The sequence below is a fragment of the Dasypus novemcinctus genome, chromosome 12 (genome assembly GCF_030445035.2).
Source record: "Dasypus novemcinctus isolate mDasNov1 chromosome 12, mDasNov1.1.hap2, whole genome shotgun sequence".
NCBI classification, from domain to species: domain Eukaryota; kingdom Metazoa; phylum Chordata; class Mammalia; order Cingulata; family Dasypodidae; genus Dasypus; species Dasypus novemcinctus.
This window is the reverse complement of record NC_080684.1, coordinates 89,223,699-89,249,870: the sequence shown is the minus strand read 5'-3', so window position 1 is coordinate 89,249,870 and position 26,172 is coordinate 89,223,699. Positions and strand designations below refer to the sequence as shown.

At 37.2% G+C, this 26,172-nt stretch overlaps 1 protein-coding gene across 2 annotated transcripts in view; it reads left to right on the top strand.

Moving 5' to 3' along the window:
* Positions 1–24,812, top strand: part of SLC41A2 (solute carrier family 41 member 2) — a 174,122-nt gene extending 149,310 nt beyond the window's left edge. Inside the window, exon 12 of one of the 2 annotated variants that reach the window (XR_009188336.2) lies at positions 21,414–24,678. Coding sequence is in view for 1 of the 2 variants with exons in the window: in XM_004446785.5 (XP_004446842.1) it covers positions 21,414–21,599 (186 nt within the window). In the remaining variant the exon portion in view is untranslated. Of the gene's footprint in view, positions 1–21,413 lie in introns of both variants that reach the window. The other variant, XM_004446785.5, reaches the window with a different exon arrangement.
* The last annotated feature ends 1,360 nt before the right edge of the window (positions 24,813–26,172 follow it).

Below are 26,172 nucleotides of genomic sequence, written 5' to 3'. Positions count from 1 at the left end.
TTTCATGCGGGCGCACTCCTTGCAAGTGGGGCTCCCCTACACAGGGATACCCCTGCCTAGCATGGTACTCCTTGCATGCGGCAGCACTGCTCATGGGCCAGCTCACCAAACAGGTCAGGAGGCCCTGGGTATCGAACCCTGGACTTCCTCTGTGGTAGGCAGATGCTCTATCAGTTGAGCCACAACCACTTCCCTAGTTGACTGCCTTTTCACCCTTTTGACAAAGTCCTGTGAGGTGCAAAAGTATTTAATTTGAGGAGGTCCCATTTATCTATTTTTTCTTTTTGTTGCATGTGCTTTGTATATAAGGTCCAAGAAACCACCACCTACTACAAGGTCTTGAAGATGTTTCCCTACATTTTCTTTTAGTATTTTTATGGCCCTAGCTTTTATATTTACATTTGTGATCCATTTTGAATTGATTCTTGTATAGGGAGTGAAATAGGAGTGCTCTTTCATTCTTTTGCTTATAGATATCCTGTTGTTGCGGCACCATTTGTTGAAGAAACTGTTTTTTCCCATTAACATTAACTTAGTAGGTTTGTCAAAAACCATTTGACTGTATAGGTGAGGGTTTATTTCTGGATTCTCAATTCTTTTCCACTGATTGATGTGTCTATCTTTATGCCAGTATCATGCTCTTTTGACCATTGTAGCTTTGTAATATATTTAAAGGCCAGGCGGTGAAATTCCTCCTACATCACTCTCTTTTTAAGAATGCTTTTGGCCGTTTGGATGCACATTCCTTTCCAAATGAATTTGGTAATTGCCTTTTCTAATTCTGTAAAGTAAACTGTTGGGATTTTGATTGGTAAGATTGACATCTTCACAATATTTATTCTTCTAATCCATGAACACGGAATGTCTTTCCATTTGTTCAGGTCACTTAAAATTTCTTTTAGCATTGTTTTGTAGTTTTCTGCATATAGGTCCTATACTTCTTTGGTTAAATTAATTTCTAGGTATTTGAGTCTGTTTGTTGCTATTGAAAATGGAATTTTCCCTGTTTTCCTTCTCAGATTTTTCAGTACGAGTGTAGAAAAACAATACTGATTTTTGCATGTTGATCTTATATCCTGCCACTTTGCTGAACTCATTTATTAGCTCAAGTAGCTTTGTCGAGGATACTTCAGGATTTTCTAAGTACAGGATCATGTCATCCTCAAACAGAGTTTTACTTCCTCTTTTACTATGTGGATGCCTTTCATTTTTTTCTTGTCTAATTGCACTAGCTATAACTTTTAGTACAATATTGATGAACAGTGGTGCGAGTGGGCATACTTGTCTTGTTCCCAGTCTTAGAGGGAAAACTTTCAACCTTTCCCATGTGTTTTTTTCCCCTTCAGTTTGTTAATGTGGTGTATTATGTTGATTGATTTTCTTATATTGAACCAGCTTTGCATACCAGGAATAAATCCTACTTGGTCATGATGTATAAGTCTTTTGATATGCTGTTGGATTCAATTTGCAGTATTTTGTTGAGAATTTCTCATGTATGTTCATTAGAGAGATTGTCAGTAATTTTCTTATAGTATCTTTATCTGACTTTGGTATTAGGGTGATATTGGCTTCATAAAATGTGTTGGGTAATTTTCTGTCCTCTTCAATTTTTTGGTAGAGTTTGAACAGGAGATTGGTGTTAATTCTTTTCTAAATGCTTGGTAGAATTCACCTGTGAAGCCATCTGGTCCTGGACTTTTCTTTGCTGGGAGATTTTTTATGATGGAATCAATCTCCTTAAATGTGATTGATTTGTTAAATTCATGTCTTTTTTGTCATGTCAATGTAGGTTTGTTGTGCATTTCTAGGAATTTGTCCATTTCTTTTAGGTTGTCTGGTTTGTTGGCATACAGTTTTTCATAATATCCTTTTATGATCTTTATTTCTGTGGGGTCAGTCATAACTCCCCCCATTTCGTTTCTGATTGTATTTATTTGCATCTTCTCTCTTTTTTTCTTTGTTAGTCTACCTAGGGATTTGTCAATTTTATTAATCTTCTCAAAGAAGCAGCTTTTGGTTTTGTTGATTTTCTCTGTTGTTTTTTTGTTCTCAATTTCATTTATTTCTTTCCTTCTGCTTACTTTGGGGTTGGTTTGCTATTCTTTTTCTAGTTTCTCTCATTGTTCAGTTAAATCTTTGAGTTTTGCTCTTTCTTCTTTTTTATGATAGGCATATAGGACTATAAATTTCCCTGTCAAGACTGCCTTCCTTCAATCCCATAAGTTTTGATACATTGTGTTCTTGTTTTCATTTGTCTCAATGTATTTACTGATTGCACTTGCAATTTCTTCTTTGACCCACTCATTATTTAAGAGTGTGTTGTTCAGCCTTCACACATTTGTGCATTTACTTTTTTCCTGTCTATTATTGATTTCCAGTTTCATTCCATTTGATCTGAGGGGGTGCTTTGTATAATTTCAGTCTTTTTCTATTTATTGACAGCTGCATTGTACCCTCACATGTGGTCTATCATGTAGAAAGATCCATGAGCACTTGAGAAAAATATATAACCCACTGAGTTTGGATGCAGTGTTCTGTATATGTCTGTTAGCTCTAACTCGTTTATCACATTGTTCTAGTTCTCTGTTTCCTTGTTGATCTTCCAGCTAGTTCTTTCTAATGATGTGAGTGGGGTGTTGAAGTCTCTAATGATTATTGTAGAGATGTCTGTTTCTCCCTTCAGTTTTCCCAAAGTTTGTTTCGTGTACTTCAGGGCACCCTAATTAGGTGCATAGATGTTTATGACTATTATATCTTCCTGGTGGATTGTTCCTGTTATTAATATATAATGGCCTTCTGTATCTCTTATAACTTTTTTGCATTTAAATTCTGTTTTATCTGGTATTAGCATAGCTACCCCTGCTCTTTTCTGGTTACTGTTCGCATGGAGCATCCTTTTTCCAACCTTCCACCTTCAGCCGGTTTGTATCCCTGGGTCTAAGGTGAGTTTCTTGTAAGCAGCATATGGATGGCTCATGTTCTTTTATCCATTCTGTCAGCCTGTATCTTTTGATTGGGGAGTTTAATCCATTCACATTCAATGATATTACTGTAAATGCATTATATTCTTCCACCATTTTATTCTTTGTTTTTCACATGTCATATCTTATTTTTGTCTGTCTTTTTACTCTTTTGGTTATCCTTTCTTCTGTAGTCTTCTCCAAGCCTATCTCTCCTGTCTTTTTCTTTCGGGTTCTAAAGGTTCCTTTAATATTTCCTGCAAAGCTGGATTCTTTTTTGCAAACCCTCTTAGTTTCTGTTTGTTTGTGAATATTTTATACTCGCCTTAATATTTGAAGGACAATTTTTCTGGGTGAAGAATTCTCAGCTAGGAGTTTTTCTCTTTCATTATCCTAATCGTATCATAGCACTGTCTTCTCGCCTCCATGGTTTCTGAAGAGAAATCTGGACTAAGTCTTCCTGGATATCCCTTGTACATGAAGGTTTGCTTCTCCCTTGCTGCTCTGAGAATTTTCTCCTTATCTTTGATATTCAACATTCTGAGTAGTATGTGTCTTGGAGTAGGTCTATTCAGATTTATTCCGATTGGGGTATGGTTAGCTTCTTGGACATGTAAGTTCATTTCTTTCATGAGAGTTGGGAAATTTTCAGCTATGATTTCCTCAAGTACCCTTTCTGCCCCTTTTCCCTTCTCTTCTCCTTCTGAAACTCCCATGACACATACGTTGTTGCGTTTTCTGTTTTCATTCAACTCTCTGAGCCCCTGCTCAAGTTTTTCCATTTTTTTCTCTCTCTGTTCTTTTCTTTCTTCAATTTTAGCTGTTCTGTCTTCAGTATAACTTATCCTTCTATCATTTTTAGTCTCCTATTTAGTGTCTCAAATGTGTTTTTGATCTCACCTATTGTATCTTTCATTTCCATGAGCTCTGTAACTTTTCTGTTCAGGATTTCAAATTCTTCTTTGCATTTGCTCAATGTCTTCTTGATGTCATTTATCTCTTTGACCGTATTGTCTTTCTTCCCCCCCCCCCCCCCTTTTCTATCTGGTTGCATCATTGTCTTTTTCTTTTTTTTTTTAATTTCTCTCCCCTTCCTCCCCCTGCTCTGCCCCAGTTGTCTGTTCTCTGTGTCCATTTGCTGGTGTTGTTTTGCATCTGCTTGTATCCTTGTCAGCAGCACTGGGAATCTGTGTCTCTTTTTATTGCCTTATCTTGCTACGTCAGCTCTCTGTGTGCGCGGCACCACTCCTGGGCAGGCTGCACTTTCTTTTGCACTGGGCAGCTCTCTTTACAGGGTGCACTCCTTGTGCACTGGGCTCCCCTATGCAGCGGACATGGCACAGCACTCCTTGCGTGCATCAGCACTGTGCATGGACCGGCTCCACATGGGTCAAGGAGGCCCTGGGTTTGAACTGTGGACCTCCCATGTGGTAGGCGGACACTCTATCCATTGAGCCAAATTCACTTCCCCATATTGTCTTTCAACTCATTGACTTGATTTTGGAAATTTGTGTGTATCTTGCTGATTAGTTCTCTCAAATTCTGCACCTCTCTGTGCTTTGATATATTCCTCTCAAATTCTGCACCTCTCTGTGCTTTGAGATATTCCTTTTCTTGGGCCATGTCTTCTATTTTCTTAGTATGGCTTATAATTTTTTGCTGGTGTCTAGGCATCTGATTAGGGTGTAGTTTACTCAATTTCTTTCTCTTTTATAGGGATTTAGTGGCAGGAGGCTGTGTGTTACCACAACCTGATTCTTGGCTCGACCTGGATTGTTAGGATTGTCTTGCTGGTTGCTCAAAACTGGGCACTGGACCCAGTTATTGGTTATAGAGTCACTTCCTAGGACCTTGGGAAGGAACACTGTAGAAGCTGGAAAAAGTCTCTCCTACTTATTTTTAATTTTCTTGCATGCACTTCCTTGACCTGCTAGTAGGTGACACTCTTTGACAGTTCTCAGTTCAGTGCCTGGTTGGACTGTATTGGTTGCAACACAGACAGGATCAAAGTGATAGAGCTTCCTGTCTGGAGGCTTTGAGCCTTGTAATTTAAACTTTTTCTCAAACAGTTCTCCAGCCTTCTCTGGTAGCCCCCTCCCTGGACAGAAATAATCCATTCCCATCTGAGTCTCCACAATCATTCCCTGTTAGTAGAGGATGAGATGGGGAGTGTTGTATACCTTTAGCTTCTTGCCGGCTCCAATGCAAACAATGAGGCAATCCCACCTGGCCTGCAACGGCTCCTGGGACACAGCAGACCAAATTTGTGAGTCAAAAGCTGAGTCAGCCTTAGGCTGTGTCCCTCTCTCTCCCCTTTCCTGGAGTGGTAGATTCCTGGAGCCCCCTTTGTCTGTAGTCGCAGGCCCAGAGGCCCAAGAATTCTAAAGTATCTTCAGTGGGAGGAGTGGTACTGGCAGCAGCAGCCGCAGCCACTGGTTTCAAGTCACAGTTCTGTTGTCACGATTTCTCTCTTTTGTCCCTCTCTCCTCTGGGCAGTGTCCAGCCTTTGTCTCGTATCCTAAATCCTAGAAAATCTTTTTCTAGGCTGTTTCAGCCTGTCCTGTAGCTATTTTTCTGGAGAAGAAGACAGTCTCATGTCTTTCTAGTCTGCCATCTTCCCGGAAGTCTCCTTTTTGTGAGAGTTTTAACCAGTGATTTAATGTTGTTAATGGTTACAGGACTATTTAAATTTCCTGTTAATTTTTTTTAAATGGAGTGTTTAAACCATTTAAATCTCATGAAATTATAAATATTATTAGAACATCTGACATCTTATTGTATGTTTTCTATTTGTTTCAGTTCTTTGTTCCCTTTTTCTTCTTTTCTAGCCTTCTTTTGGATTATTTGCACATTTTCAGGATTCTATTTTATTACCACTGTTGACTTATTTGTCACCCCCTTTGTTTCAATTATTTTTAGAAGTTGCTCTAGGGCCTATAATACATTTATTTAACTTCTCACAGTCTACCGTCAAATAATATTTTTAAACTTTATGTATAAGATATAACAGTATGCTTCCATCTCTGTCCTTCCATCCTTTGTGTTTTAGTTGTCATGTTTTATTTTCACATAAGTTATATACCCCATAACATGTTATTTTTTATCTCTTAATAGTTATTGTTTTAAAGAATTTTTCATTAGAAAAAAAATTCTTTTATATTTACCCACATACTTGCCATTTCTGATGTTTGTTATTCTTCTAAATAGATGCAAATTTCTATCTTTTATTGTTGTCGTTATTGCCTTAAGAACGTACTTCAACATTTTCTGTAGTGCATGGCTGCTGACAAAATATTTTAAGCTTTTGTCTTTCTAGAAAACAGTATTTATTTTGCTTTCATTTTTGAAGGATATTTTCTCTGTATATAAAATTATAAGTTAATAGGTTTATTTTCATTCAACATTCTAAAAATGCCATTCCATTTTCTTCTGGCCTATATGGTTTCTTTCCTTCCTTCCTTCCTTCCTTCCTTCCTTCCTTCCTTCCTTCCTTTCCTTCCCTTTCCCTTTCCCTTTCCCTTTCCCTTTCCCTTCCCTTTCCCTTCCCTTTCCCTTCCCTTTCCCTTCCCTTTCCCTTCCCTTTCCCTTTCCTTTCCCTTTCCTTTCCCTTTCCTTTCCTTTCCTTGTGGCAAAGATGTACTTGGGTCAATATCTTTTTTTAAGATTTATTTTATTTCTCTCCCCTTCCCCACACCCCCGCCAGTTGTCTGTTCTCCGTATCCATTCACTGTGTGTTCTTCTGTGTCCGCTTGTATTCTTGTCAATGGCACCCGTAAACTGCGTCTCTTTTTTGTTGCGTCATCTTGCTGCGTCAGCTTTCCATGTGTGTGACACTACTCCTGGGCAGGCTGCACTTTTTTCGCACTGGGTGGCTCTCCTTATGGGGCACACTCCTTGCATGTGGGGCTCCCCTACGTGGGGGACACGCCTGCATGGCAGGGCACTCCTTGCGTGCATCAGCACTATGCATGGTCCAGATCACCACATGGATCAGGAGGCCCTAGGTTTGAACCCTGGACCTCCCATGTAGTAGGCAGACGCTCTATCAGGTAAGCCAAATCTGCTTCTCTCTGTATGGTTTCTGATGCACAATCTTATGCCATTTTTATGTTTGTTCTTCTATTTAGAATGTGTGTGGGGGGGGTTTTGTTTGTTTTTTCATTTTGTTTTTAAAGAGTTTCTGAGGATTGAACCCAGGACTTCATACATGGAAGCAGGAGCTCAACTACTTGAGCTATATCCACTCCCCATGTTTTTGTTTTGTTCTGTTTTTAGTCTGGCTGCTTTTAAGATTTTCTCTTTACCACTGCCTTTCACATAGTCAAATTGCATGGCATGAAGTACCATGGCATGCTTTTGGTATGTTTATTCTTCTTGGAGTTTGTTGACCTTGGATCTCTGGGTTTATAGTTTTTATCAAACTTAGAAAAAAATTTAACCATTATTTTTTCTGTCTCCATTCTCCTTCTAGAACTCCAATTGCACATATGCTTAACTTCTTATTGTCCAGAGATCACTAGTGCTTTTTTCTTTTTTTTTAGTTTAATTTATATGTTTTATTTTTGGATAGATTCCGTTGTCTTCAATTTCTGATTTTTTCTTTTATTCTTAAGTTCATCCAGTGGAATTGTAATTTTCTTCTCTAGAAGTTACATTTGGTTCTTCACAAAATATATTTGATTTCTCTCATTATCAGTTTATGTTTTTCTTTATATCCTTGTATATAATTACTATTTCTGACGGCTGTTTTAAGGTCTTTGCTAATTACATTATCTTTGTCATGTTGGGGTCTGTTTCTATTGACTGAATTTTCATATGGTGTGGGTCATATTTTTCTGCTTCTTTCTGCATGCCTCATACTTTTTACTAAGGTGCTGGAAAGTGTGAGTTTTATGTTTTGTGCTGGATTTTGTTGTTTTCCTTTAACTGAGTAGTACTCAGTTAGGCTACTTGCAGATCAGTTTGATCTTTCCAAGCCTTGATTTTAAGCTTTTCTAGGATAGATCTATAGCAGTCTTTACTGTAGGTGTGATACAAGCCCATATCAAAGGCAATACCTTTCTGTATCAGTCATGGTTCAACTAGAGAAGTGGAACCAGTAGGAAATATTTGATACATACACGTGTGCGCACACACGCATACATACACATACATATATACATATAAAGGATTTTTACAAATAGCTGGCTTATGAATTTGTGGTCAGTGACTATATATGTCTGTTGGGCAGTTAGTCCAGAAGGGAAGATCACAAATAGGCTGAGACCCTATGAGTATGGGCTGTATGTCTACAGGTGAGACGCTCTTAACTCAGGGAAAACCTAAAACTTCTTTTAAAAATCTTTAAACTGATTAAGTCAGGCCCATGTAGGATTATTTCCCATTTGATTAAGTTAAGGTCAACTGATTAGGGACTTTAATCACATCTTTAAAAATCACTTCACAATAGGACCTTGATTAGTGTTTGATTGGATAATGAGAGGTAGCATGTGTATGCTACAAAATGACTGCTGCCTTCGTTTCATTCTTCTGCTCTCATGATAGAATATTCGTTGTAGTCTACCATAACTGGAAATATACTAGAAAGGGAATTCTGGAGACAGTATTTCAGCTAACCAGGTTGACACATATAAAGCCATTATACCTTCTAAAGACTTTACCTGATTCCCTGAGTATAATGAATTCTCTTCACCCTGGCTTGTAGGAAAACAAACTATTCCCAGTCCTGCATTAGCCCAAGAATTGTCTAGCCCACCAATTTCTAGTATTTCTCTATCCAGACTTGTGAAATTTCACTTCACATGTGTGCAGATCATAGCTCAGCCAAAGACTTGAGGTTAGCCTTCTGTAGATTTCCAGGTCTTTCCTTACATCTCTCTCTCTCTTCTCTGATACTCCACCCCACAAATTCTAGCTGTTTTGACTTTCTCAAACTCCAATACATATTTTCTCCTTAACTCAGCAAGACTACCAGACTCGGTTTATGTTCATCCTCCCTGCGTTGTGTCCTGGAAATTGCCTCCAGGAAGTAAGTAGAGCAGTCATAGAACTCACTTCATTTGCTTTTCTCTCTAGGATCATAGTCCTGTGCTATGTCCAATGTCTGAAAATAGTTGTTTTTATCTTTTGTCCAATTTTTTAGTTGTTTTCTTTTTTAGTTCAATTTCATTAAGTTATATTTTCTAGAAATTTGTTCATTTCATCTAAATCTTCAAATTTAGTACTATGTTTTGAGATTGTTCTTGCTATTTTTTGTATCTCCTACAGCATCTATAATTATGTTCCTATATTAGTCAAGATTCAGTTCAGAAAATAGAAACTACTCTGGACATTTCAAACAGAAGTTAATTCGATACAAAGAGTATCAGCCTTTTTACTGAATATTATTAAACCTTGTTAGGGTAGGAGGAGTGAAAGCCTGTGTGGAAGAAAGAGAACTGCCACTGGCTTTCAGGTTTGCTAAAGCAGATGTAGTTTAAAATATCAGTATGCCTCGTGCTACCCAGAGGGAAATAGGATAAAACTACTATGAACATCACAGCTATTCCTAGATCTTGAGTACCTAGTTGGGGAATATGGACTCTGGCTAGCCCTTTATGCCTGCCAGACCAAAGACATGCCACTGCCATTCTTATGCTGGAGGTGGCAGGGAGGCTTCTATCTCCTCTACACCTTCAAGATCTTCGATGAGTAAAACCTCATAGAAGCTAAGCTCTACCTGGAATCCTGCTAGTAAAGGAGTCAAACAAATGTACTCAGGCTTTTCTGCTCCTGCAAGATAAAGAAGAACATATTTTCAGAAGCAAGTAGAAATGGGTGCTGAATGCCATCTGTTAATATCTAGCAAGTCTTATTTTTCATTTCCATCATTGTTTACCTTCTCTTTTTATCTTGATTAAGCTTGCCCAATGTTTGTCAGTCTTGTTTACCTTTTCAGATAACCAACTTTTACTTTCTCTTCTCTATCACATATTCTTGCTTTGAATTTTATTTTATTTTATTTTTAAAGATTTATTTATTTAATTCCCCCCCACCCCACCCCCCCGTTGTCTGTTCTCTGTGTCTATTTGCTGCGTCTTGTTTCTTTGTCCGCTTCTGTTGTCTGTTGTCGTCAGTGGCACGGGAAAGTGTGGGGGCCGCCATTCCTGGGCAGGCTGCACTTTCTTTCGTGCTGGGCGGCTCTCCTTACGGGGTGCACTCCTTGCACGTGGGGCTCCCCTACGCGGGGGACACCCCTGCGTGGCGCGGCACTCCTTGCATGCATCAGCACTGCGCATGGGCCAGCTCCACACGGGTCAAAGAGGCCCAGGGTTTAAACCGCGGACCTCCCATGTGGTAGACGGACGCCCTAACCACTGGGCCAAGTCCCTTTCCCTGAATTTTATTAATTTTTGCACTTACCTTTATTATTTTTTCATTCTATTTTGTTTAAGTTTATAGTTATTTTTTAGAAATGAATGTTTAGCTCCTTTATTTTCAGCCTTTCTCTTTTTCTAATATAAGTATTTAAGTGCTTCATTGCCAGAATTCCATAAATTTTGATATATAAGATTTAATTATTGATCAGTTATAAATATTTTATAATTTGCAGATGTCTTTTTGACCCATGATTTATTTAGAAGTACACTTGTAAATTTACAAAAATATGCTTTCTTTTGTTCATCAGTTTTTATTTCTGTCTACACTACAATTAAAGAATGTGATCTTTATGATAACCCTTTGAGATTTCTCTTAAATTTGCTTATATCCTAGTATTTGAACAGTTTTTATATATATTCTATAAGTGTTTGACAAAAAGGAAACTTTCCAAATGTTGGCTAACATGTTCTATATAAATATCCATTAGATAAAGCTTGTTAAATGTGTGTTTCAAATTATCTATGCTTTTTTCAGATTTTATCCAGTTGATTTATTTCTTAGAGAAGTGTGCTAACATCTCACACTGAGATACATGGTCAATTTCTCTTTAAATATTCCATCTCCCCTTTTATTTCTCTTCTGTCTTTCTAGATCTCTCAATAGATATATTTGAAAATTCCTTATCCTTCCATATTTCTAGCATCCTTTTTCATACTCCCAACTCTTTATATCTCTGTGCTAATTTTCAGTAATTCCTTCAGACTTATCTCCCAGTTCATTAATTCTGTCATCAACTGTGTCTAATCTGCTAATAATATCATCCATCTATTGGATTTTTTTTGTCTTTATTTTTTTAATACTACATTCAAAAAATATGAGATCCCCATATACCCCCCACCCCCCTTCCCCCACTCTTCCCCCTATAACAACAACCTCCTCCATCATCATGAGACATTTATTGCATTTGGTGAATACATCTCTGAGCACCGCTGCACCTCATGGTCAATGGTCCACATCATAGCCTACACTCTCCCACGTTCCACCCAGTGGGCCATGGGAGGACATACAATGTCCAGTAACTGTCCCTGCAGCATCACCCAGGACAACTCCAAGTCCTGAAAACTGCCTCCACATCTCACATCTATTGGATTTTTAACTGATTTCAGTGGTTAAATATTTCTAGAAGTTCTCATTGGTTCTTTTTCTTCTAACATTTGTTTTTTTCTTTACATTCTTTTGCTCCATTCTAATACATTTGAATCCTTTTTTTTAATTAAAAAGAAGTGTTACAGACATATATTTTGTGCCCAGTTTTTCCAGTGTCTGAAATCTTTGTGTTTCTGATCCTGTTCTTTATTATTTTTGCTCACAGTGATTTGTTTCATTTTACGTATTGTGACTATTAATACTGAGCTCATATTCCTTATACTTTTCATCATAATTCTTTGAGGACTAGATTGAAGGTGCATTGCTCCAGAAAAGATTTTTATTTGCTTTTTCCAAGGACCTTAGGGCACTACTTACTGACCTGGGAACAATTCAAATTCTTCATTTGTTTTTTTTTAAGACTGCATAGGTAGTTTGATTTGGACCTCAAATCCTTGTAAGGGTTACCTTGTAGTTATGAACTCTTAGAAAGAATTTTTGCCCCTCTACTTAGAACCACAAAGAAGTTTCCTTCCTGTAAATGGGGGATGGGTACAGGTTTATTTCTTATTCAGAAAGTTGTACTCTTTGGAATCCTAGTTTATGTGAAAGTCTCCTGTTAGACTCCCCACTGGGGGTAGACCTTGTCTTTGTCTCCTGTCTGCCACGACCTGTGCTGCTGTCAAAACCAGAGCTCATATGGTTTACGCAGTCTGCAATTCCAAAGGATGCCTTGGTGCCTCCTCGAGTATCAGAGTGCACAAACTGCCCAAGGTACTTTGTACCCATTGAAGCATCTCCTCTCAAGATCATGAGAATTTCAAAGATGTCTTCAGGACCAAAGTCAGCTTTAGTCTTCTGCTTTCTTCTCTGAATTCCTGCTTTCCCTTTGTTTTTGGCCTCTGAGGATTCTTTACTTTCATGTCAACTCAGTAATGCATTTTTTAAAAATAGTTTTTTTAGGTAGTTTTTATATCCATCTTTTATATTTCATCTAACCTTTAAGTTTTCAGTGAGAGGGTCATTTCAGGTGTTTTATTTACAATACCACTAAAAATGAACACCTCAAGTATTATTTTGCTTTGTTTACAGGTAGAAACAATTTTCTTCTCTCTTTCTGGCTGCCCTGAGTCACTGCCCAGTACAGCAAGTGATATAGGGCAAGCAGCATGGACTTTGGAGTTAAATCTCAGTTTGACTCCAGTCTCCACCACTTACTAGTTGTTTATCTGGGCAAGTCACTTAACCTTTCTGTATCTAAATCTTCTCTTCTGAAAATAGGAGTAACAATACCCACCATAATACCAGGAAGAAAACGATAATCAGATATCAGTATTCTTATCCTCAGCACCATTTATTTCCCACCTTCCCCTATAAGCCACAACAAAAGCTCAGACCAAAGGAAAGAGGCTTTAATCTGAATATCAGGAGTAGATTGAATTCCTGTTGACTGTTGAGCCTAAATTCTTAGCAGACATTTAAATATTAAAATATTAGATTTTAACAAGTAGGGTTTTCAGCCCAGAGATTTGGTTAGGGAAGCATTTTTTTGGTAGAAGCAATTCACCCTTTGTAAATTTAGGGGTTAGGGGAAACTGTACAAATTTGTTACTCCTGGGGTTTATTTTTATTGTATTTCTAAGCATTTCTCTCACAAACATATCATCTTTCTTCACACAATACACAAAGTTGTTATTGGCAATTGAGGCAATAAGGTGATGCTAATGCGTGGAAATGTTGATTCTAGCTCAAAGAAGGAGCTGGCCGAAAGAATCAATATTTTCCAAAGTAAATATATACTCTTCTGCTTTATATTTGTTTAAATTCCAAGCAATGCTAGAACATGTGTAATTAGCTGAGCTTACAAAGTTGCCTTTTCCAAAGGTATATTTACCTAAAGAAGTTATGCATATTTCATAAAGAACAAACAGAATATATAAGAACACAGCCTGCCCTTTTAGATTTTAAATGTGTTTTCCCAATGAAAATCATGCACTTCTTAAATGATTATTAGTTTTAAAACAAAATTTGTTGTTTTAAGAAGTATACTTATTGTGACTTCAATAATTCATTAACACATAATGTTCCAAGGAAACACTGATATCCTTTTTTTTAAAATATATATTTAAATTATTTAATTCTAAAAACATTATTATAGATTTCTTTCTTAAATATTCTGTATGCTATTATAACATATGTAACTATTTCCCCCTGACTCCGAGATGGCTCCCTTGTTTGTCTGCTCTTTGTCTTCTCATTGTGTCCACTCTTCTGCTCTTCTTCTTTAGAAGGCACTAGGAACCGAACCCAGGACCTCCCATATGGGAGGTGGGTGCCCAATTGCTTGAGCCACATCCACTCCCTGCTTGTAGTGTCTGATAATTGCGTCTGCTTATTGCATCAGTTCATTGTGTTTGTTCATCTTCTTTAGGAGGCAGTGGGACCTGAACCCAAGACCTCCCATGTGGGAGGTAGGCACCCAAATGCTTAAGCCACATCTGCCCCCCATATCCTTTATTAACTTGGAAAAAAAAATTTTTTTAACTGCTTGAACTTTTAAATCATCACAATACCCTTATAAAAGAAATTGCATGGGTAGGAATTTAATTCTATGGCATGTGGTATAAATGAATCCAATAAATGGAATAAGAATGTAAGTCAGGGCAGGGGGAGAAGAAACCTAAAGCACAGTAGATGAATCACTGCTCTCCCTTATGTAGTTTTTGACAACAAATTTCTTACCTTTGTGCTTTAGAGCTAGAACAGGCTGTGAAAACAAATTGATTCATTTTAAAGAAGTCCAAACTAACGCTCAGGGAGGTGAAAAGTCATATAGCTGATTATTGTTAGAAACCAGTGTTCACACTTATACTCCAGTGACCTTTTTTCATTTAAAAAAATTTATCGAGATGTATCTGTATACCGTACAGTCCATCCACAGTGTACATTCAATGGCTTTTGGTATAATCACAGAGTTGTGCATTCATCACCACTATCAATAGTATTTTCCTTACTCCAAAAAGAAAAATCCCCCACCCCTTAGCAGTAATTTTCAATCCCTCTATCCATCCCTTGCCATACATATCCACTAATCTAGTTCCATCTCTATAAATTTTTATTTAGATTTTATACAAGTGGAGTCAAACAATATGCAGTACTTTTTATATTTCTTTTTTTTTTAGATTTATTTATTTTTTATTTATTTCTCTCCCCTTCCTCCCCTCCGTTGTCTGCTCTCTCTGTCCATTCGCTGTGTGTTCTTCTGTGACTGTTTCTATCCTTATCAGCGGCACTGGGAATCTGTGTTTCTTTTTGTTGCATCATCTTGTGTCAGCTCTCTGTGTGTGCGGTGTCATTCTTGGACAGGCTGCACTTTCTTTCACTCTGGGTGACTCTCCAGTGTGGGTCCCATATCTTTCTCTTTCTTGTTTATTACCTCATTTTGCTGCAACACATCAAGAAACTTCCAAAGAAAGAGAACCTGGGAGAAAATTTTTCTTAATACATACATGTCTTAAAATATATATCTGAAGTGCCTCAACACCTGACTGATAAATTGACTGGGCCCAGAATTACATACTGGAAATACTTGTCTCAGAATTTTGAAGGCATTGCTCCCTTATCTCCAAGTATTGCTGTTGAAAAAGTTAGATTGTTTCCTCAAATGATCGGGTTTTTAAAAATCATAGCAAATATGTATTAATCTCTCTCTTTGTGCTAAACAGTATTCTAAGTATATTGCACTATTTAATCCTCACATCATCTCTATGAGGTAGGGAATTTTTTCTTTATTTTATAAGCTGAGGCATGGAGAGGTTAAGTAGCTTGGAAGTGGGGAAGGGGCTCATTAACTGGGGCCTTACTCTTAGGGGAGTGGGATGTTGACCATTTAATTGGAGCCTTCCAAATGTGAACATAAAATCTCCTGTCTGGGAGGGGGCATACTACTGCCAGCCTCTCTTCTTGGATCAAAGTAGTATCTGAAGAACCCCACTGTTAACTAGGCAGACTTTCAGTTAATCCTCATTCTCAACCAATGCCTCAAAGTTCCTAGTGTCCTTGAGTCCTGAGTCTCTCCCATTTAGTTTTTTTAGAAAATATCCCTTTATTTTCCTACGTGGGGAGGACAGTTAACAGGACTGATGAAAGAATGTGGACATTGGCTCACTTCATACACAGACATTTAATTAATTCCTTTTTGTCAGCCTCACCTCCAGCCTCAGAAATATCTGGTACTTAAAAATCCAAACCCTTCATGGATTTTTCAGGGTACATTGTCTTCTTTTCTCAACTGTCCTTCCGAGTAGGAACTCAGATTGTAGCTCAGTCAGCTCTGGTCAGTGAGCTACTGCTTGTTTTAGTTTACCAAGGCAGCTATAACAAATACCATACACTGTTTGACCTAAACAGCTGGAATTTATTTTTCATGGTTTGGGAGGCTAGACATCCAAAATCACAGCTGAACAAGCCATACTTTCTCCCGGAGAATGTGGCTGGTGCTGGCTTACTGCAGTCCTTGGGGTTCCTGGGCTTGCATCCGGGCCTCTCTCACATGGCTTCTCCTTCAGGCTTCTGCTTCTGCTGAGTCATCTGTGCCTATGTCTAGATTTCTCTTCTTATAAGGACTTCAGTCATATGGATTAAGACCCAACCTGATTCAATTTGGCCTCATCGAAACAGGATTTTTGAAGATCCTATTCACAAATGCGTCAACACCTTAACTAATAAATAGATCTTTAAAGGTCCTGTTTACAAATTGGTTCATACACACAGGAATATAGATTAAGACTTGAACATGTCTTTAAGAGGGACACAGTGCAATCCCCATTATCACTGTTCTAGCTGCTTACATTTTAAAAAATGAAATATAAACATACAGGAAGATACAGACAATATTATATCCATATATTCATCACCCAGCTTTATCAAAGCTTAACGAAATATTTGCAGCAAATATTTCAAAATGATAAATAAAAAGACATCATAGATTTGGTGGATGCTTCCTATATGTAACCCTTCCTGGTCTTATTTCCCTCACTAGCAGTCCTCACTATTCTAAATTGGCATGTTTTTATACTATTACTGAAGATGTATTTATCTATAAATAGCATATTATTTTTCATATTTATATATTGTATTAATATTATATAGTTTGTCTTTTACTGCCTTTTCCATTCAATTTTATGCTTTTGAGACATAGTAATGTTGATTTCTGTAGTTCTGGTTCATTCATTTTAGCTGCCATATAGTATTAAATTGTATGACGTAAGAGTATATAAACTATTCTTCTGTTAATTGACATCTTAGGCTCTTTTCAGTTTTCTGCCTTGACAACAATGGTGTAGTGAATACTCGTGCACATATTTTATGTATATATATGTGTGTGTGTGTGTATATATATATATATGTATGAGAGTTTCTCTACAGAGCTTCCTCAGGTACACCAAGGTATCAGTCCTTGCAGTCCTTGGGGATAGCCATGTAGGACCTGGAGCAGTAGAGCCCCTAAACTGGTCTCCTTTAGCCATGAGCAGGTTTATCCCTTTGCCCCAGTGTTGCATCAAGAAACAATGATTGTTTCTATGTGGATTTAAGGGGATGTGCATCTTTAAATTTAATAGATATTACTGAATTGCTATCCCAAGCGGCTGTGCCAATTTACACTCCGATGTAGAGTGCTCCTGTTTAACCCAAACAGCATGTTATGGTGATAATTAAGAATTTGAACTTTGGGGCAGGTGTCTTATACTCTATATGTGCCTTCGTTTCCTCATGTATCAAATAGGGATAAGAATAATCCATAACATGGAGATGTTTTGAGAGTTAAATGAATTCATGCATTTGAAGTTCTTAGAACACCACATAGCTCCACAGCATGTCATTTTTTTTTTAAATGCTGTTAGTCTTTGATTTTTGCCAGAAAGATAATGGAATTTAACATGGTTTTAATTTGCCCTCCCTTATTATCATTGAAGTTGAGCATCTTTTTTTTTTATTTGTTCATTGGACATTCAGGTTTCCTTTTCTATTCTATTAGATTGTTTCTTTTTCTTATCAAGTGTAGGAATTCTCTATATATTCTGTCTATATATATTTTTTTAATTTCAATTTTAATTTATTTCTCTCCCCTTCCCTCCCCAACCTCCTTTCCACCACCACCCCCCACCCCCCGTTGTCTGCTCTCTGTGTCCATTTGCTGCGTGTTCTTCTTTGTCCACTTCTGTTGTCAGCTACATGGGAATCTGTGTCTCTTTTTGTAACGTCATCTTGCTGCATCAACTCTCTATGTGAGTGGCGCCATTCTTGGGCAGGCTGCACTTTCTTTCGCACTGGGCAACTCTCCTTACGGGTGCACTCCTTGCTCATGGCGTGGGGCTCCCCTATGCGGGAGTCACCCCTGCGTGGCACGGCACTCCTTGCACGCATCAGCACTGTGCGTGGGCCAGCTCCACACGGGTCAAGGAGGCCCGGGGTTTGAACTGCGGACCTCCCATGTGGTAGAAGGACACCCTATCCACTGGTCCAAGTCCGTTTCCCTCTATTCTTTGTCAGTTACATGCAATGTAGAATTCTTTTCCAAATTTGGGGCATGAATTTTAACTTTATTTATGGTATTTGTTGAACCATGGAAATCCTTAATTTTAATGTAGTTTAATTTATCAAACAGTTCCTTTAATATATTAGGTGTTTTGGGTCTTGTTTTTTAAATCATTCCCAACATCAAGGTCATAAAGACATTCTCTTGAATTTTCTTCTAAAAGATTTCAAGTATTGCTTTTTATACTTGAGCCTGTACTGGGAATTTATTTTGGGTGTGAGGTAAGGATGCTATTTCATTTTGTTCTGTATGAGCCACCATTTGTCCCCTGAATAGGGGTTGGCAAGCCTTTTTCTGTAAAGAGCCAGATAGTAAATACCTTACATTTTGTTGGTCATGTGCTCACAACTGTTTATCTTTGCCATTGTAGTGCCAAAACAGGTTACTTAACCTCAGTAATTCAATTTCTCTACAGGAGCATTAGGGATAATAAAAGTACCTACTTCTAAGAATATTTTGAAGATTAAATAATAGACTAAATAGACAATAGCTAAACAAATGGGTGCAATTGTGTTCCAATAAAACTTTATTTACAAACACAAGTGGCAGGAAAATAAATGAATAAACAAGTGGCAGGTTTTATTTGCCACAGGCAGTAGTAGCTTGCTGACCCTTGGTCTAGCCCAGTCTCCCGTTCAGTACAGGTGTTATATAGAGAATCAGTAAATTATTTATATATACTTATTTTTTGTATTTATAATTTATCCTATAATTATTTATATATTTATTATTTATTTATTTTTCTTGCCACCCTTAGTGTCTTTAAAATTATTTCTTTCTGTATACATTACTCATTCATTCATCAATAAACTTTCTTTATTGCACCTCCATATACTGCAGTAATATAGAATTTACTATATAACTTGTTCTCTTTCTAGACCACACAAATTGTTTTGGAAAAAGTTCTGTCTTAGGCTAAAGACCTAAATCTTTACTTTTTGGAGCAATTTATTATAAGCCCAGTGTCTCCTGACATAACCTTTCAAATCTTGGAGTAGAATGATCATATGCATATTAAGTTTACATCTCCCAGCCTCACTGCCCAGGACAAACAGTCTTGTTCTCACAGCAATTTCTTATATGACATGGTTTCTAGCTGATTCTCATTTATTCAATCAAACATGTTTTGAGTGCCTACTTTTTTAAGCTGGTCCCTGTGCTAGACACTGAGGACACAGGGTGAACAAGTTCCTCTGAACATGGGCATCCAAACATGCCTAGATGGAGCCTGACCCACTTGAGTCAAGTAACATACCTCTCTCTTGTTTTATACATTATGCTTTTATTGATATAACCTGAGATCGTGCTACAGTTTTACTTTCTCTTCTTTCTACTCTGCTCCCTGCCCTGCCCCCACTGAGGCTTTCTTATCATTTCAGAGTAAGTAGTAGTATGGCAGATATTAGGCCCTTTCATATTTATTTGTTTTCAAATGGGGACATTTAAGCTGAGCAGTTAAAAAAAAAAAAACTTGCCCGAAGTAAATAGCAGAACTGAGAATCAAAGCCAGCTCTTACAACCTTCAAGTCCAGGATTCTTTCTAATATCCCATCCTTCCTCCACACTCGAAACAGATTGTCCTGATCCAACTTTATTTTATTCCAAAACAGTTTTTGCCAGTGAAACACTAAGGAAGAATCACCTGCATGTAGAAGAAACTAGGGCATGATAACAACCTGCAAGATTCCAAAGACAGCTAAAATTTCTTCTTTGGAAATAAATATACTTCTCTCTATGTTTGGGCAATCCACTTCCCTTCCTGGTAAAGTTGCAAGTTGCAGAGCTAAAAAACAAGAACAAACAACTCCTGCCATCAGCATCATGGGACCCAGGGCAGGCATTCACTTCCACAGTCTACTTGCTAGAATGGTGAAAAGGAAAACTTTGGCATAGACTCTGGGCCCAGGGCAAGTTTCCTCTCGCACATACCAAGTATTCCAAAGGTCCAGTAGGGCACAGTGATAATGTTAAAATCTACTATAGCAGATATCTATTGAAAGTTTATTGTATGCCAAGCACTGAATTATCTAGTCAACTCTTCAATCCTTCCAACACTCTCATGAGGTAGGTACCATTATTATCTCCAATGTTCATTTGGAGAAATTGAGTCAGAGAGGTTAAGTAACCTGTCTAAAGTCATACAGCTATTAGATGAAAGGGAAATACTCTTTTAACTACTGTGCTGTACTTGCCAGCCTGTCTACAATCTGTGAACGGTAACCTCTCCAATCCCAAGTTCTTTGCATACTTCAGGGATTTGAAAATCATAGAATCCTTCTACTCTAAATGACCCAAAAGAAAAAAAAGTTAAATGATCCAAAAATTCAAAACATTATGGAGGTCTTCATATTCCCAATATCCTAGAAAATACTTAGACATATCACCTTTGTATTTGAAAAGCCCTTTTAAAAATTTCTACTCTATGCCTAGATCTCTATCACTATATACAATTCACTCCTCAGTGCACTCACTTTCTGGTACTTATTCTTGCCATTGCACTGAAGTTTTCCTTGACAAGCCATAATTAGTAAATGAATGGTCAGTTTTCCATCTTTATTTCATTTGATATGCCTGCAATAGGAGACTGTTAAATAATCCCTTATTTTTCTTTTTATTCCCTTCTTCACAGCTTATCACAAAGGAAAAATTTGAAACTTGACAGTAGTTTGAAAACTATAAGATGTAAGGGTTTTTGTGATTTGGGGAGGCTAGATGAAAATGAGAAGCTATATGTGAAATGTTGGAGATTTTTAAGAACTATAAATATTTATGGTATTTAATCTTGTGAAAAGAAAATCTTCTTGTCAATTAAATCTTTCTTTTTTTCAAGCATGGTTCTTGACTTAGATGTGCTATCCCTTCAGAAACCCAGTGGTTTGGGCTTATGGCCAATTTTTAAGGGTCTAGGAGGGAAGTGGATGTGGGTCAAGCAGTTGGGTACCCACCTACCACATGAGAGGTCCTGGGTTTAGTTCCTGGTGCCCTCTAAAAAAGATGATCAAGACAGCAAGCTGACACAATGGGCTAGCATGGCAAGCTGACACAAAAGATGACTCAATTAGATGATACAACAAGGAAACACAATGAGAGATGCAAGCAGGAGTGAATGTGGCTCAAGCAGTTGGGCACCTCCCTCCCACATGGGAGGTCCTGGGTTTAGTTTCCGCTGCCTCCTAAAAAAAAGACTAACAGACACAAAGAGCACACAAGTAACACATACAGAGAGCAGACAGCGAGCACAAACAATGAAGGGAGAGAGAAATAAAATAAGTCTTTAAAAAACAAAAAAATTAGAAAAGGGGGCTGGGAATGTCCAGGCAATAAGAGTAATTTCTGGTGTTCCCTTCTAGGTGTTTACCTTGCTGTGGATTGCTGACTGGATGGTCCATCACTTCTGGAGGAAAGGAAAGGATCCAGATAGTTTCTCCATCCCCTATCTAACAGCACTGGGTGATCTGCTTGGGACAGCTTTGCTAGCCTTAAGTTTTCATTTTCTTTGGCTTATTGGAGATCGAGATGGAGATGTTGGAGACTAGTAAATCCTGCAAAGTGCGCCCAAATAATCAAGAAGAAAAGCATAAGACAACCACTTATCGCTCTTTTTCAAAAATCTCAAATCAGTAGTTTGACTATTGCCAGGGTAATTTTCAGTTGGCCCTGATTCAATTAAATGGCCTTAATTTTTTAAAGGAATTTGTGTTAAAACCAGAATGAAGAATACTGTACTGCTTTTCATAGAAATTAAATGATAATTTGACATTGACACAGATACACGCTCGTGCTCTGAAATCAAATAGGAAAGAATATAGGATGTTTATAATGGATAATTTTGAAACCACATACACAGCAGGAATGTACTTTATTATTGTTTAACTTGTAATGCAAGTTAAAGGAAACCACTCTAGCTAGTTTGGCCTTTGTTGTCTCATACTATTAATTGAAGAGGCCCAACCAAGCTTTTAATAGTTTTAACTATGTCCACCCTCCAAGCTAGCTGAGGATGAATTTACCAATTACTTATTCCTAAACTGAACTAAAAATGTTCTGCTGAGCCTAAGACAAATGCACTTTTACCTGAATCTGTTAATTACCCTGCACCAGTGCTAATTAAATTTCAACTCTTCCAAGCTCCTTGGCAGGCTAACCTTTAAACATAGAATGGCCTTGTTAGACCTTTCATGAAAGATCATGGGTCATTTTTGATCACTGATTTGTTGATATGTTGGAAGAACAAGGACTTCTTTTTTGGAAAAGTTAGTCACAGCAGAGGGTTACCTGTACTACATTTGTAGGGACAAGATGGTGTGAGAAATTGTGCGTGTACATGAGCGTGTGTGTGTGTGTGTGTTGTGTATGGGTGTTTGAGAGAGAAAGAGGGGGAGAGAGAAGGTGAAGGGAAAAAAAGGAAGCTTTTGATGGAGACCTAAATCTTAAATTCTTGATAGTGAAGGTCATAGTGCTATTGGAATATCAGCATTATACAGTTATTTTTAAACACATTTCATTTAATTGTTTTTGTCATTTGGGCCAAAAATTTTGTTATTACCCAAATACTAAAGTATTTGTTACCTACATTCTAATTAATAGTTTATTCTTATTTTTAAAAATTGTTCCATTTAATATAACCAAGATATTAATAAGATTTGGAAAGAGCAAGTGATTCATTTGCTTTTTTAAAGTCCATTAAAACTTTCAGCTTACTCATTTAAAAGAGAAATTAGTGAGTTACCTCAATTATTGTTCATATCTACAAATATCATCTGTTTGCACAGACTTATTTCTATATGGGACCCTATCATATAAATTGCTACCTTTCTCAAATATTTTTCTAAAACTCTATATTCTAATACTTGATCAACTCCTTATTTGTTCAATAAGGAAGAATTTTTATACGATACCTAGTTCATTTAAAAAAATACAGTAATATCATTTAAGACCATCATGTATTTAATAGTTTAATTATAAGGGAAGAAAAATTCATATTAACTTTGATCATGATGTTTAAGTTGTGAGTTAATGTTAGCATTATATAAATAGTTAACTTGTTTGTAAGTATCTTGGGAGAAGTGTTCCTATTAAGCTCTTTAAAGTAAGGGATTGTAGTTTAGAGTTATATATTTTTGCTTATTTTTAAACTTTATTCCATTCTTCTGCCTTATAATGAAGCTTCTAAGGCAGAGAATAGAACTAATTATAGAATTTCTCCTTTGGAGAGTTATACTGTCACATAGGGAACATTCTTACAAAATAAAGAGTAAGTTTAAGTTGATGAATATTTAACTGCAAAGTTTTTTTTTAAATCCATGAATAATTTCTTTGATTTTATTTTAAAGCATTTGTAAATTACTTATTTATATTTTCAGCTGTATGATTCATAAACATTTGAATTTCCCAATGATTTCTATTTTGATTTTTTAATGCACAAAAAAATGCACAGCAAGCCACATATTTAAGCATTTACCAACAATTTTAGTTTAGTACAGTACATATTCCAAAGCACATTTAAAGACACTATATTATTTAGTACTCACAACAGTACCTGTAAAATAGATCAGGTGGATATTATCTATTTTACAGAAGAGGAAAATGAAACTCAGAGAAAGTCCATTTTTAAGGTTGCACAGCTACAAAGTAGCCAAATTGTAACTCAAGTCCCTAAAGTCCAGGTCTCCTATGTCCTAAGCCAGTATTCATTCTATGACACATCTCTGACCTCTTCAGGAGACCAAGAGTATCTAACTAATTAACTGAGAGGAGGCCAACTGGAGGAATAGGATTTCCTAAACTAGAATAGTTTTGCTGCCTATTAGATGTCAGAATGGTGAGTGTGGCCAACTCTAAATTATCCGTGCTCTTAAGACCACAAAAAAACAGATACATGAAAGTTTAGAATAAAGAGCAATGCCTTACTTCATGGAACATTTAACTGCCACCACTCTTCCCAAATCTAGCCATTTGCTATAGATACTAATAAATAAGGTGACTGATTTGAGTTGTCTTCTTTCTCTTTTGCAACAAAATGTCTAAATGACAAGTAATAGGAAAGAAAAGAAAAAAAGACATGGAAAATATCAGTCACTGATTACTAAATTATGAAAGGGAAGTATATTCCTTTAAAAAAAATGATTACTAGTCATTTGAAATCTTTCACTTAAGTATACAACCATTGAGGTAACTTCTTTTATCTACCCATGAAAATCCTTTAGTTTCTGTCTTATGTAATGTAAATTCAGTGTTTCCTTTTATATAACATAAAAACTCCTGCTTTCCAAACTTATCCTTTCTTTCACTAACTTATCAAACAGTTTGTTTATACACAAATAAGCTATTTTAAAAATCTTTTTCATTCTTGCCTACTAAGCATTTTGTCCTTTCAAAAACAAAGTTTCTTAGATGCCGATATAAGGGGAACTTACAATAATGTACCTGGGAGACATCAAAACCCATTATCATAGATTATCAATGATGTAGCCAAATAAAGTAAGTATTTTAAAAGTCTTTCAGTAATTGGACTTCCTTACCTATGTATCTATAGTATAGTATGCCCATTGTAATGGGATTCTGCCAATTTTGAATTGTTGTAAATGCAAATAAGAATAAAATTTAGGAAATGTTTGTCCGGCCTTGTTGTGCTTACGTCATAAACTAGTTGAGCATTGAACCCATGTGGAACTAACCCAGAAGAGACTCTGGGGTGATCTATGGATATCTTGTCTTTATGAAGTATAATAAATTGGGTTTTAACCATATCTAGACCTTCAATCTGCTGGTTTTACCACTTTTTCACTATTAAGTACACTTCCCATTTCCCCATTCCCCTAATTACCTAAGCGTAGATTCCTTGGTCCGTGAATCCATACATCCGCAACTGCCTCCTTCACACTACTTACCTGACAGAAGCCCAGCTCTGGTTAAATTCAGCTCTCTGCCTATACCTTGCCTATACCTGAGCAGGTTTATATGGCTCGTGAAAAACACATGACTGCTCTGACATCTTTAAATGTATAACCTCTGGCATTACATTAATCCTCAACTGCCCAGAAGTCTGGCTTTATTTCCTTAATCACTTCATTCACCCCTTGGGAGAGCTAGCCTCCTTCCCCACCACTCCACTGTCAACAACAGTCACCAAGATGCCACATCAGTGATCGATTCTCAGTAAGAATTCTCATCTTATTCTGTGTCTCTTTCCTCCTTGAAACACTTTCTTTTTTCACTTATCTTCTAACGGTCTGCCTTCTGCTTTCTTTCCTGTCTCATTGGAAGCTCCCTCTGTTTATTAGTTTCTTCTTCCTCCTATTCTCAAATCTGTAAATAGTTGCAATGTCCTAGAACTCAGGTTTTATAACCCCTTTTCTATCTACTTTCTCTAGGTGATCTCACTAATCTCATTGTTTTAAATACCATCTATACAGATGAGTCCCAAGTTTATTCTTTCCCCAGCCTCTCACCTGAGTTCTGGTTTTGTATTTCCAGTTGCCTACTGGGTAATTCTGTGTGAATGACTACTAGGTATTAAAAACACTTGATCTAATTAACTTAAATAGTTACTATACCCAACAACTACATAATACACATTAGGGCCTAAACTGCTTAATATATAAAGAACTTATATAAATCGGGAAGAATAAAACCAACAACTCAATAGTAAAATAACCAAAAAAAAAAAAAAATTACAAATAAATGTTTACTGTCATTCAAACTAAAAGAAATGCTAATAAATCACATGGAAGGGCATCCACCTCCCACATGGGAGGTCCGTGGTTCAAACCCCGGGCCTCCTTGACCCGTGTGGAGCTGGCCCATGCGCAGTGCTGATGCATGCAAGGAGTGCCCTGTGGGGTGTCCCCCGTGTAGGGGACCCCCACGCGCAAGGAGTGCACCCCGTAAGGAGAGCCACCCAGCGTGAAAGAAAGTGCAGCTGCCCAAGAACGGCACTGCACACACGGAGAGCTGACACAACAAGATGACGGAACAAAAAAAAACGCAGATTCCCGGTGCTGCTGATAAAGATAGAAGCAATCACAGAAGAACACACAGCAAATAGACAGAAGAGAGCAGACAGCGGGGGTGGAGTGGGGAGAGAAATAAATAAACAAATCTTAAAAT